General features: G+C 40.2%; 1 protein-coding gene across 1 annotated transcript in view; it reads right to left on the bottom strand.

Annotated features, from left to right (window-relative positions):
• Window positions 1-13,133, bottom strand: part of unc5db (unc-5 netrin receptor Db) — a 186,965-nt gene that overhangs the window by 72,457 nt on the left and 101,375 nt on the right. The window contains exons 3-4 of the mRNA XM_084552202.1: window positions 5,859-6,002; window positions 3,094-3,197 (exon numbers count right to left, since the gene is read on the bottom strand). Coding sequence (XP_084408328.1) covers window positions 3,094-3,197; window positions 5,859-6,002 — 248 coding nt within the window. The remainder of the gene's footprint in view (window positions 1-3,093; window positions 3,198-5,858; window positions 6,003-13,133) is intronic.

Raw genomic sequence — 13,133 nt, 5'->3', positions numbered from 1 at the left:
TGAATTGTATTTTTACTGACTTCATGATTGAAGTAGTAGACGATGGTGGTTTACTGGACAGGTCAACATATGTTGTCAACCTCGCTAACATACATGAGAGGGTCAGACTTCCAGTAAGATGCAGTTTAGATCTTATTAAAGTATTTTGAATTGTCTCTAGTTACACTAGTGAAAATGAATGCATTCTAATATGACAGTTCAACAAAATGAAAACACAGTTGAATTAGTAGCTCTCAGTTATTTTAAACAAATGACGAATTCCATAACCTTCATGAAACTAAGATTTAGTGCAGGACTGTTATATTATAATGCATTTGCTTTCACTAGTGTACCTAATGAAGTGGCAAACAAGGTATAACAAGATAAGATAATCCTTTATTCATCCAACAGTGAGGAAATTAGCAGCGTTGCAGCAGCACCCAGTCCATCAGTTTATTAATTCATAAATATGTCAATCTGTTCAGCGACCTTCCACCCTATATGGTTGTCTGATATCTTTGCTTAAATTTAACACATGCGCAGTGAGAGCATGGTTACCTACCCCATTTTTGGGGGGCATTTCATAGATATAGATGAAGAAAGCATGTGCTGATTAGCTCATGGAATCTCACTTTTTTGTTGTTACTGACTTAAAATATTTAAACTCAAGTATAATGTGTCATGCCAGCATTGCTGTAGACCTTAAAGAGACATCCTCTTTGTCAGACTTTGACAAACTGTTGTGACCACATGATATAAAATGATTCCACTCATTAGCTTGCCATGACATCCTTGCTGACGTTAGTGATTTCCAACCACAGCGTATCCATACCACAGGCTCACATTCTGTGGGCCTGCGCTGTGGTTGCTACAGCAGCATCCATCCTGCAGCTGCACTCTGAAACCTCATACTGGCACACTCATGGACGCCATCTCAATATTTCATGGACGAGGTGGGCCGAAATTGACTTGGCTGAGGATATCTGCCCTGTGCTCTCTACATTATTCACTCTCTTCTCTTGTGTCCGGGCTCATTTGTGTTGACAAAGGAGTAGATGTGAGATTGCGATTCAGTCTGTGCCGCTCAGTTTCAACTATTTTTATCCCCACAGTGGAGGCTGGAATGACATCACTCCTCCATTTTCACGTTGAATGATTTATACGGTGCAGGGCCAAAGGTTGACCTCCATCTAAATCTGTTTCCTGTACACACCATTTACACATCCATTGTTCATGCTGATAATGACAGCACCAAATATAGAACGATTGCATTTGGAGAATAAAGAGCATTTGGAGTGGAAGGTGTGCTTGGTGACATTTTTTATATTTATCCCCACAAATCTGCAGGTTGATCACACCGTGACCCTTCGGTTGAGTTGCCAGGAGGCATGATTTAAATACTAAAAGCAGTCAGTACAACAATACACAAGAAACACAAGATTTTTGAACGTCACCCAGAAAGTCTCATTCACATTGACTGTCTTTGCTGATTTATACAAATAGACTTTGTAAAAAAGTGGGGATGCTGAAATCCCTTCCTCTCACCAATTTCAATTTCTGCAGGTAAAATTGACATTGCTAGTTAACATCATGTGGCATGGACATTAAACCATTACCAGTAACTTTGATTCTAGGAATTATAGACGGAGGAACACTGTTCCACTGTACCGATAATCTGACAGAGGTGTGAGGTGGGTGTGAATGTCAGCAGTGACACAGTACCAAAAGGTTGCAGGTGATGAAGGCTGGAAGTGGGTGGCTGTTCAAATGTGACAGGTATCACAGGTTAATGTCTGGCTGTCAGCCTTTAACGGAGATTCTTTCTTACTCTGTTTTGCTCTTCATCTTCTTACTTTTCCTCACTGTTGCTTTTAGTCGAAACTGCAGGAACCACTTTTGAATTCTCATTATAGTGCAATTAATATCATATGGATCTGGATATGGATGGGTCACTGCAGTGCTTAATCTTACAGTAATAATAAATATATAGTACATTTAGTGGAAATGTCACAAAACAAAGTAGACAAAGTAACCAGAGATCTTTTTGTTTGTTTGTTTGTTTTTTGTTTTTTAAAACGGTAAATCTTTTAAATGTAACTTTTAAAACCACAGATCAAGATGCCTAAAAACATCAACACTACAAACAAGAAAGTCCTTCCTTTTAAAGGCAGGGCATCATATTTTCGTGACTGAAGAAAAATATCTTCCACTTTTGGTGATTTTGGTTTAGACATTAAACACAGCAGAGTTGTAATGCAGCAGAATTTTGGCAGCCAGAAACTGTTCACTGTCAGCATCTACAAGGTACTGAGTCCCAAACAAATGACACGGATTTGGAAATCTGTTTGCTATTGATTGAAACCAAGACAAAGCTGCAACACTGCAGGAGCTCACAAACCTGGATCATGTTAGTTTCTTAAATAATCAAGTTTGTCATGATCTTTTGTGAATGATTTCAGTGGACATTCACAGATCTGGATGTCCATGTTTCCAAAAAACAGACACAATGAGATTCCTTTTCACAATTTTTATGTCAGTACACAGCAGGAGCTGCTAACGGATCGAACTACAGAATCCGGGAAAAGAAAGAGCAACATAATAACTCAACAACATACCTTGAAAATCAAAGCCCAAAACTGTAATTGCACCATTCACTCTGAGATCTGACCCATTTTAAGTCTGACGTTTCTCGCAGCGTGAACTCACGAGACTTGAGGCTAATGGTGCTATGAACTGAATCTGAGAGGAGAATCTCTGAGTGTCTTATATTTTATTGATACATGTGTGTGTGTGTGTGTGTGTGTGTATGTGCGGACAGTTTGATTAAAATTCATGTTGTGAATCTTCTTCATCTGGAGGTGTATACCTGATTCTGAAACCAACACATTTGTTTCTAAATATTTATGTGCACTTATTGCTGGTACCTAAACATAACTATATCAATCTCTTAAAGGTCAGAGAAAGCAGAGCTGCAGGCAGAATCGACTGTCTGAGTGGCACAGCGTTACTCTCAGAGAATAAGGATAGCCACTCTAATGCGGATTTTTTCTGCTCAGTGGGAGTATAAGCTTCTCCTTTTTCACGAGAGGAGGAGCCGATGAGTGGCGGACTTACCTCCGCCACGGGCACTCCCTCTGGAGGGCGGCAGTGCAGAACGATCATCCCGTTGATTGGCACCTCCTTCCCCTGAGGGTCTTGCTCAAAGTTTTTCCTCAGGTCTGTGTGGAGAGATAAGAGGCATCTGTCAGGTGTCAGATGTCATGGTCAGCTTGGCCTCAATCCTCTTCAGCAACCAACACGCTGGCCTGACCCCCAGCTCTGCATGCCACGACCTTCAAAACCCACTACAGCCTGTATAAGATAGAGAGGATCTAATGGCCCTGTGCAGGGTAATCTGTTGACAAGGTGGTTTGGAGGATACGACGGATGTATGAAGTGTGCAAGGACTGCTCTGATTGTCCCGAACATTTATGTGCATACAATAGAGACCGATCATATTCGCTTACTGCTTACAGCTTACTGCACTGCAGCTATCAGCTGAAATCTTTAAAATTGTAAGTCTTTTTGGAAAGTAGGAATGCAACATTGAAATTTTTACATTGGTTGTGAAAGAGTTTCATGTACTCTTAGGAACATAAGAGATTCCATGCACATAAGAGATCTGAGTACAGGAAGGAAATAGAGGAACCTGTAGTCAAAATATCGGTTCAGCTGAAAGATGCAAATTGAGTCTGAGCAGAGCGATATGCAAATACCACCACATACAGAGTTTGACACCATGCTGTCATCTGTCAAAATGATTTCTTTAATGGGGCAGATTTTTTTTCTGTCTTGATGTTTAACAATATTTGATTCCTCTGGGCTTCCAGTAAGTAAAATTCCACTAAATTCAACACATAAAGGGATTTTGGTTAACCTATAACACCCTCAGGCAGTAGTATTGGTGTTGATAGCTGATCAGATCTTACTGGATTAGATCGCATTAGTGTCTGGGAATCACTTATTCATTGCTGATAAATCTGATTCAAAAGCAAGCATTACAAGATGCCCTGTTACATGTTAGCCCTTGTCTGTTAAATAATTTGTCAGACAGTTTTAGTGACCTGTCATTCTGCATCACAACCACACTACACAGACCTCCAGGGGAAATCAAGTTTTTTTCCAGCGACTGACAACTTGTCATGCTGTACTTAACTGCACTGTTCATATTTATCTTTTATGTGCTGTAGTAGTGACCAAGAAGGAGAGGGATATTATCAGGAATTAGGACATATTTTCAAATGTTTTTAAATCAAATTTCATATATCACCTTCACGTAATTCTGGTTGACTTTATCTTTGCACTGCAAACCAATGCCACAAAGAATTGGACCAGACTGCTTTGTTTCAGGGTTTTAATACTCTCAGCAGACTGAAGAAACTAAAAATAATGCACACATGCACCAGTTTGTGGTTTGATTGGCTAATCTGCTTATAAATGAACAGTTTATTCAAATCAAATGAACTGAGCAAAAATGTTAAAGGTGAGACCATGTCGTTACGTTGACTTTTTACCATACTACTTTTTGGCTGTGGTGCTTGTAAGGGTCATCAAACAAAACATTACAAAGAAAAGTTCTCCATGGATGTATTATTGCACTCTTATAACATAGATGGATTAGATAAGACTCAATGCAGCAGGTATGTTTTTTTGTAATTACACCGATCAGGCATAACATTATGACCTTCTTCCTAATATTGTGTAGGTCTCCCTTGTGCCTCCAAAACAGTTGTGACTCATCAGAGAATGGACATGTACCTTCTGAGGGTGTCCTGTGGTGTCTGGCAACAGAATGTTGTTAGTGGGGGCCTTTGGGTCCTATGGGTTGAGGGGAGGGGCCTCTGTGGATCATCCCACAGATATTTGATCAGTTTGGGATGTAGTGAATTTGGAGGCCAGGTCAACACCTTGTGCTGTTCTTCATGTTTTTTGAGTTGTTCCTGTCTGTGTCAGGTTGCATCCTGCTGGGGATGACTGCTGCCATCAAAGAGTGTCTTTGGTGTCAGGCGCCCCATTGCTATGGGTCTGGTCTAGGTGGGTGCTACATGTCTAAGTAACATCCACATGAATGTCAGGTCCAAAGGTTTAACAGCAGAACATTGGATTGTCACAAGATGGTCAATGTTATTTACTTTTCTCGTCAGTGGTCGTAATGTTATGAGTGATTGGCCTAAATGTGATGTTCCTTTTTTTCCCCAAAAACAATGGGCCACCATTAGACACGGTTCATCAGAGATATCAGTATGTCATGCTAGAAGCAGCTAATGTGGCCTCTTGTCTCTAGTGTTAATCTGAGATAAGGCCAGGCAAATTAACTTTTTTTTTTTTTTTTTATGACCCCACACCTCAAGGATTATTTTGCATTTCAGTACTTGTAGTATCAACATCACATTTATCAAACTTGACACAGATCCCTAGAGACATAAAAGCCTTTTTTCCCCACATACGCAGCAGTACACCCCAGAACCTGCAAACACACTTCTGATCTGTAAAACTCCTTTTAGTTCTCTTTAAAATAAAAGTATAAAATCACATTTATCAACTAAATATGGTGTCATTTAAAGTATATGCATCATGAGTTAACTCATTCAAGTGTGATATTCTTTTATACTAATCTTATTTTTAATGCATCTTCATAATTATGGTTACAGTTAACCTGATGAAGTGCACAAGCCAAAACACACATTAAAGTTCGATCAACAGCAGTTGTACTTTAAAACCTCTGATGCTTTGCCCATTTCTCTTAACGTACATTAGATGTTTGCTGGTCGAGCCTGAAATGTTTGCTCCTTAAGTTTTGCGTCAGACTTACAACAGTAATAAATTCTTTCCATACTCACAGGCGATACGGACAGTAGCCTTCCGACTCTTGGAGGTGCCCAGGTGGCTCCAGGCCACACAGAGGCACCAGTAGTCCTCAGGTCCATGGAAATCCTCCACCTGCTGGCGGGACACGTTGATCATCACCTCACGCACCTTCAGCCCTGAGAAAATAGAAAGGATATGCTAGTTAGCAACTACAGTAGTCAATATATGCATGAAATGTGAGGTATGAATTAGCATTTCCTAGAAATAAATAACATTTAGTTAATGAATATTGAAATGTCTTTAGAAGGCAAGTTGCTTGCTTTAGCTTTTTGGTGGATATACCAAGACACTTGCATTAAATAATCATTCTGATGGTGCGTTCACACTATCAGTGAGAGAGCAACAAGCTACAACACATTCAATGTGAAGTGACAAGCTGATATATGACACTTGTTCCTACGTGTCGGGCAAGATATTGAGGGTTCAGATGGCTTAAATTTTTTTGTCGCTCCTCTGATGCAGTGACGTGTCAGCCGCTCATATGTGTTTGCTTCAGTGACCCGCCCAACCTTCCTTTGTGACGTCGATTGAGTGATACTTTTAACGGTTGTAGCTTTTGCCACTTGTAGTGTGAACACACAATGAGTAAATCTGTGTATACTGCATCTGTTCCAATTAGTTAACCCAGAAAAACCAATAGAATAGATACGCTACTATACTGTTAGAGTTTGGACACTCATCCAGACCCCAAAGAGTCCTGACAACAAATCAATTTTCCACCACAAGACTATTTTCAAATGTAAATTTATTAGGAAATGTCTTTCGCTTTCTCCTGCTCCATACACGATTTTTGCATCCATGTGTTTCATGTGCTGCAAGATGTTATACAATTCACCTTTGAAAGAGCACAAGATTGTAGCCAGTGCACTGCATTGGTTTCGCAATCTAACTATCAGGTACAAATCAGAGCTAGAAGCAGCTAACAGGGAGCTTCTCAACACATCAAAGCTACTGCAATTCATCCTGTAGGGAACATGAATGTCTGAAAAACTAATTTCATAGCAACCAATCCATTAGTTGTGCAGAATATTACTGAAAGCTACAAATGTCAACCTTGTAAAGGGGCACGAAAGGAAAAGTAAGGGAACAATCTGTGTCATTAGGCTTCATTCTCTGGAGATCGTGGATGTCTGTACAAAATGTTGTTTTGGAACCAGGAAACTCAGTAGTTGTAAAAATGCACCTTTAGATCTTGGGTTGGAAGGGGCTTCATGTGGCTCAGGTCTAAAAGATTTCTTTACAAGCCATGTTCAAGCCTCTGTTTTAGGCACGTGCTGAAGTTGCAGTTAAAAAAAAGGGACACTGAAATCCTTAAAGAATCCTTAAAGAATCCTTAATCAATACCTTGATGCGTCTAAGGGCTTGTGTCAGTGATCAATGGGTTTTACAGGATTAGTTATGCATAAGTTCTTAGGAAGGGCTGACGCACTTCCTAAATCAGTGGTTTCACCCCCTCTCTGCCGAGGACTGTGAGCATCACTAAGGAAATTGGCAGAAACACAGAGCCCCGGGGGAGCCTGCTGTATGTTTTGAGTGCTCAGTGCTGCTAACAAGAGGACAGCTAAATCAGCTGTGGCAGAATTAGCATTAATAATTTGGACTACACTTAACAGCATGCGTAGGCTCCCTGTGCAAGTGACACCAGGACAATATACCATATTATGTAACACAAAAGCCATGCGAATACAGCATGCTGCACAATGCTCTTATTATATTGAATGCATTAAGAAGACGAGAAAAAAAGCTCTATTTGAAAATCCTCTTAGGCAACACACTCTCAGCTCCCTGGAGGAAATGTTCGTCACCCTGTCGTATAGCTTCAGATGGGTATACAGCACCCATATTTAATCTGAGTCATCGGCTTAGGGCCTGTCACATGTGTTTTCTTAGAACCTTTCACAGCCTCCAGGCCTCATACCCACAGTTGGATTAAGGAAGAGATGTGCAATGTGCTGAACTGCAAAAGACCAAAAGCCACCCGGACTCTTCTGGCTCTTGTGCATCTACTCTCTCCAATAAATAACGTTTTTAATCTGACATGCTCTTACTAAAGTCAAACAGTCTCATACTGCTGCTGCACAGTTTGCCAAAACCTGAGCAGACTATCGAATGAATACCAATTAAACGCGAGTGAATGGCAGCACAGCTACACCGATGAATCCATGCTGGCATTTGAGGTAAAATTAAGAAATTGAGAACATTGCCTGAAAGGGGGTCTCCGCTGTGCTGGGTATAAATGACAACAGAAAAGGTGGCCTATTGTTTTTATCTAACTAAATGGGGATGACAAGTTGTGATATGCAGATACAAATTAGTGGTTTGTCTCAATATGTTGCATCCTGTGTATTTGGCAACTGGGGCGGTTTAAATTGTGATTGACAGGGCTGGAGGGCAAAAAATTGTGCTTTTAAGATGAGTAATAAACAAAGCAGCAGCGCTACGATTAGTGCTTCCTAGTCGCAGCCCCTGTAGAGAGTGAGACACAAGCATAATTCATAATTTCTCGAGCAGGCCAGAGAGCTGGCAAGTGACAGCGTACGTGTGGGAAGAGAGACAGCAGAGAAAATAATGACTAATGACTTTCCATGATGCCTTAAAATGTATTAGCCTGGGTTTTAGAGAAAAGAAAGAGAGAGCAAGAAGACAGACTGATGGAGAAAGCGTAATAGAGAGAAAAGGCGGTGGTAAGCTTTTCCCGAACAAAGTGGCACATTTCCTGGAGTCCAAACCGACGTCGACAGGTGGTTTGCCGAGACGAGTGCTGCGACTGTGTCATCTGTCAACCCTATTTGTTTATAGGCAGAATGCTGTTGACAGGGCTCATTAGAGTAAACCACTTGATCTGTTCTCCTCCCCATTCCCCTCCCCGTTCTTCGCAGTTTCCTGAGTCACTTGATAAATCCATCCAAAACGGCTGAATCACTCAGAGAGAGGCTGAAAATACAGCTGGAACGGGAGCTACATTTTTGGTGGCTCTAAGATGTGGTAAAGAGGAGAGTGTCACTGCCGTGGCGCCGCCCTAGTCCAGCTTATTAACTTTGATGTGGATGACAAGAACTTCATTAAAGTGTTGCATAAGGATCATTTCTGCAGAAATCAGTTTCAACTTCAAGGGGCTTGAATGCAGCAGGAAAAGTTTCTCTCTGCAACTTACTTGAGTTCTCTTTCGCTAACCATCCAATAAAAGTGAAATGGGCACACAGTGCTGTCCCATAGATCAATATTAGACTTTTCAGAAAATGGCAATATCTGCCCAATGTACTGGCAAAAACAAAACACTGGTCCAGTAGCTCTGAAGCAGGAGGAAGAGAAGAGCCCAGGAACAGACTTTGTTACTTTACTTAAAAGGCCCTGGGCTCATTTTAAAGCTCAATGTTATTACATATCTGAACTGATGGCAACTATGGTTCGATTAGTCAGAAATGCAATGAAAATTGTGCGAGGTATGCTTCATTATCTGTTTTCAAAATATGTGTATATAGATAGTTTTGCAAGCTTTGTAATGTCTGTGATACATATTATCTCTCCATGTTATTCAATTATTTAGACTTCATGCAAACTTTTTATTTTCTTGTGGTAATTGTTTTGTGAATACATGAGCATGTGCCTTTGAATCCCTTACTTTTAGACTCCCCTACTCAAGCAGAGTTAATTTTAGTTTTCAGGCAGTTTCACATGTTGGTAGTGTCACACTTCTACAGTTGTCTGACACTATGGGTCACATTTCTTATGTAAATCTGAAAATAATCAACTAAAGTTTGGAAGAGTCAAACAAAAAAGCAATACGTTTTCGCAGGTAAAATGAAGAAGAACTGATGAGGATTCAAATATTTCTAGGTCAGCAATCAAACTGGAGCAAATTTGCAGCATGACCTCTTTGAAAAGCAACACACCACGCTTTGTTCACTGAACCATAGAACAGCAACTTCATCATAAACACAGGATTTTCTAAAGGCTCCAATCAGCAAAAGTCGAAGTCCTGTCAAAAGAAGGCTCTCTGGTAGAGTCTCAGAGGACGAGCGTGTCTCTAAACCACTACTCAGCAGGGTAAATAAACACTTCAGGGGGGGCAACAACGTGCCAGAATTTCACAGTGGAGGATGAAAAGAAGTCCTGTTTACTGCTGATGCCAAGCTAAAGATAAGTTTGTTGGTGTTTAGCTATTTTGGAGCTGGACACCTGCATTGAATTGGCTTCATCCCGATCGAGAGGAAGTAGCACTCATTCTTCAGATATGGCCCACCCTCTGATTTGCATCTTTGTGGAGAACTACTTGAAGGATTAGGGTTAGTGCTAGAAGGCCAAGAAGGGCCAGCTGTCATGGAGTTTTCTCCACAGTCACCTGACTTTGGTCCTGAGCAGCTCGAGCTTAGGTCAGAAGATTTGTCCCTTTTGTGAATGAAAAATACTCAAGCAAAGTGCTTGAGTATTACTATCACAGAAAATAACTTCATAGGAGCAGACCACTCAGCATTTACATTTATGGAGCACTTGGGGCATATATATTTCTGACATCACAAAAAGCTCTTTTAGAACAAAGCTAGATCATGTTGGGATAGGTTATCAGACCTCAACAGACTCGTGGAGTTCCAGTCTTTCCGGCATATAAAAAGGAGGGCAAACAAATACTAAAATACATAGATACATACATTTTTTCAGATTAAAATGTTCACTCAAATTGTTTTTATAATGACACATTATGTGAAATGCAAAATAATTCATGTTAAATAAGACTCCAATAGTGGTCACAGGCTTTTGGATCTCAGTGTACTTAATGAATGTGCATACCCAGCCCTAATCCATAACACACCTTTTCTCACTGTGTGATGCAAACAAGAAGGGAACGGTTGCCACAGTGTAGTCAAATGTGACCAACAACTCTCATGCTTTCAGCTCATATTTCTTCCAAACACTTTGGTGATTTTCAATCATTGGAAAGCCTTGTTTTGTAGCAGTTTGGATAGATCGGTATTATCTTACTGGAGTAAGACAGAATTTGGGCAAGTATCAGAAAGTGCCAATTTTTATGATCTTAATGGGGATTTGTGTAACACCGCAGAAGGAGCTGAGAAAGTGGGAGTATAATGTCTTTTACAATAAGAAGCAAACTGTTGCAGCAAATGTGTGAAATGAGGGTTCCCCCTGCTAAAAAGCTTACTCAGAAGAAGTCATTATCAGGACATCCAATTGTGCTGAGGGAAAATGTCACAGCACCTGTACTACATGGAACATTTTCACATCATATAATGTGAATCACTAACTATATATGTATTTGATAGGCACTGTTAAAGCCTTCAAATGTTCACATTATTGATATGCCAGTGAGATTCGTGTTGCTATAAATTCAGATGTAACACTTATGTAACACAAATATGGTGGTTGAAGTTTGAAGAGCTCCCAGGAAGGAGCTAATAAATCAAAACGTCCAACTGTACAGATATGTTAATATTTCGCAAGAGGACATCTTCTCTGACCTAAAGTAATCAAAACTGAACTAAAATACACTGACTGCAGATTGGCCCAGTGACACATCCACATCAGTCCCACCTGAGGAATGATACCTTTAGCTGTTTGAACACTGACTTGCCTGCCAATGATTTATCATGTGTATAGACAAAATTACACAAGTATAGATATATCAGAAAAATTATCTGTAATTTAAAGTATACAGTCATGCTCATCAAAAATAAACATCATAGACTTGTAAACTGGTAGCGAGCTGAATCACAGTGATTTAGGCTAAGTTTCAGCTCTCTTCACTGTGTTTTGGGAGTGACCAACCAAAAGTGCTTTCTGGCCCAGTAAGAGTTGCCAAATTCAGCAGGGTGTCAGGGGTGCGGATTTGTGCCACTTTGGGGTGATAACTGATAAATTTAGCTGCATGTGGATAGAACGGTGAATCACACGCAGTGACCTGAATTTGGGCAAGAAACAAACCGAGCTCAGTGTCAGCAACTGGACTTGAACCTGGGCTGACATCTGTGCCATACCTAGGCCAAGATATTTCTTTCCTGGCCTTTTCCTGGCCTGTTGGAACAATTTTGCCCACATGGGTACTGCACATCTGAACCTCTTGACAAGAAAGATACAGCTTCCATTCAGTACGTATGGGATGTTACACAACGAATACCATAAGGACAAGTACGCTAACAATTTTTTTACACATCAATTGACGTCTTGGAATAGACTCCACTTAGCCTTAAGTGAAAACACAGTTTGTAAATGGATATAAATGCTTGACTGATTTATGAAAAGATTATATACAGTGTATACACACAGTAAAGATAGTAAAGTCTGATAATATTATACGGTACAAATACTTCAATTACACCACATTTTGAGCAGAAGAGATTATGCACATTCACAAAAATGTTGTTGGGTTGTGTTCGGTGTAATTGCGTAATAATGACAAGCTTCAGTCACAAGCTTTTGTATACTGGCATAAAAGCTTTTTAGAATCAACTTTAAAAAGCAGCAATATTAAACACTTTACTCTATACAATACTTACTCAAACTAACAAAATCAAAAGAGTTCTGAACGTTTGTCTGCCCAACATCTGCATAGCCGAATCATTCCTGGAGAAGTTACAGAAAACTTGGTTGCATGGCTGCACTGATACTTGAGGTTGTGTGTTTGTAGAAACAATGGCATGGCTTATCACTGTACTTTTCTATAGCCCACAAAGTGTTCAGTGAGGCTGGATGATGATTTGTAATTGTTGGTCTGGTACTGCCCAACAGTGTTGCTAAGCGGGGTGCAGCAGGCGTGAAACACCCCCAAGACATAAATTAATTTCATATTCATGGTCATGGTTTCTTGATGATATTGTATTTGTGTAAGATGCATGTGTGGATGTTGTTTGGTGAGGCTCATCATGACTGATACAGCCAACTGTCATCTGTTGAAGTAAAGTCCTAATGTCACAAAAGCTTCAGCAGTGATATACTGTGGGATGATCCCTGCTCTGTCACCGCACCATTTTATTATCATATCCCTTGAGATTACTCTTGTGTTAATTAGCATAGCTGGTTTGGGACTGAAGGTTTGGTGTACAGCTACTGCTGTTAATATTCATGTCTTGGAAGCAGGGTATGAAAGTGCTGCTATCCTCCTATAAGTAAATTTTGATAGTGGCTGGTGAGTGCGTTTGACAGGAATCAACCTTCAGTCAGTCAGTCTCTCTTTTATCATCAATAAATCTTTAGGAACTGATGCTTTTTTTTTTCTACCTACCACTGTGGCTAGT

This window comes from Chelon labrosus (assembly GCF_963514085.1).
Source record: "Chelon labrosus genome assembly, chromosome: 9".
In the NCBI taxonomy this organism is placed as follows: Eukaryota; Metazoa; Chordata; class Actinopteri; order Mugiliformes; family Mugilidae; genus Chelon; species Chelon labrosus.
The sequence above is the reverse complement of the archived record's forward strand: the minus strand, read 5'-3'. Positions and strand labels throughout refer to the sequence as shown.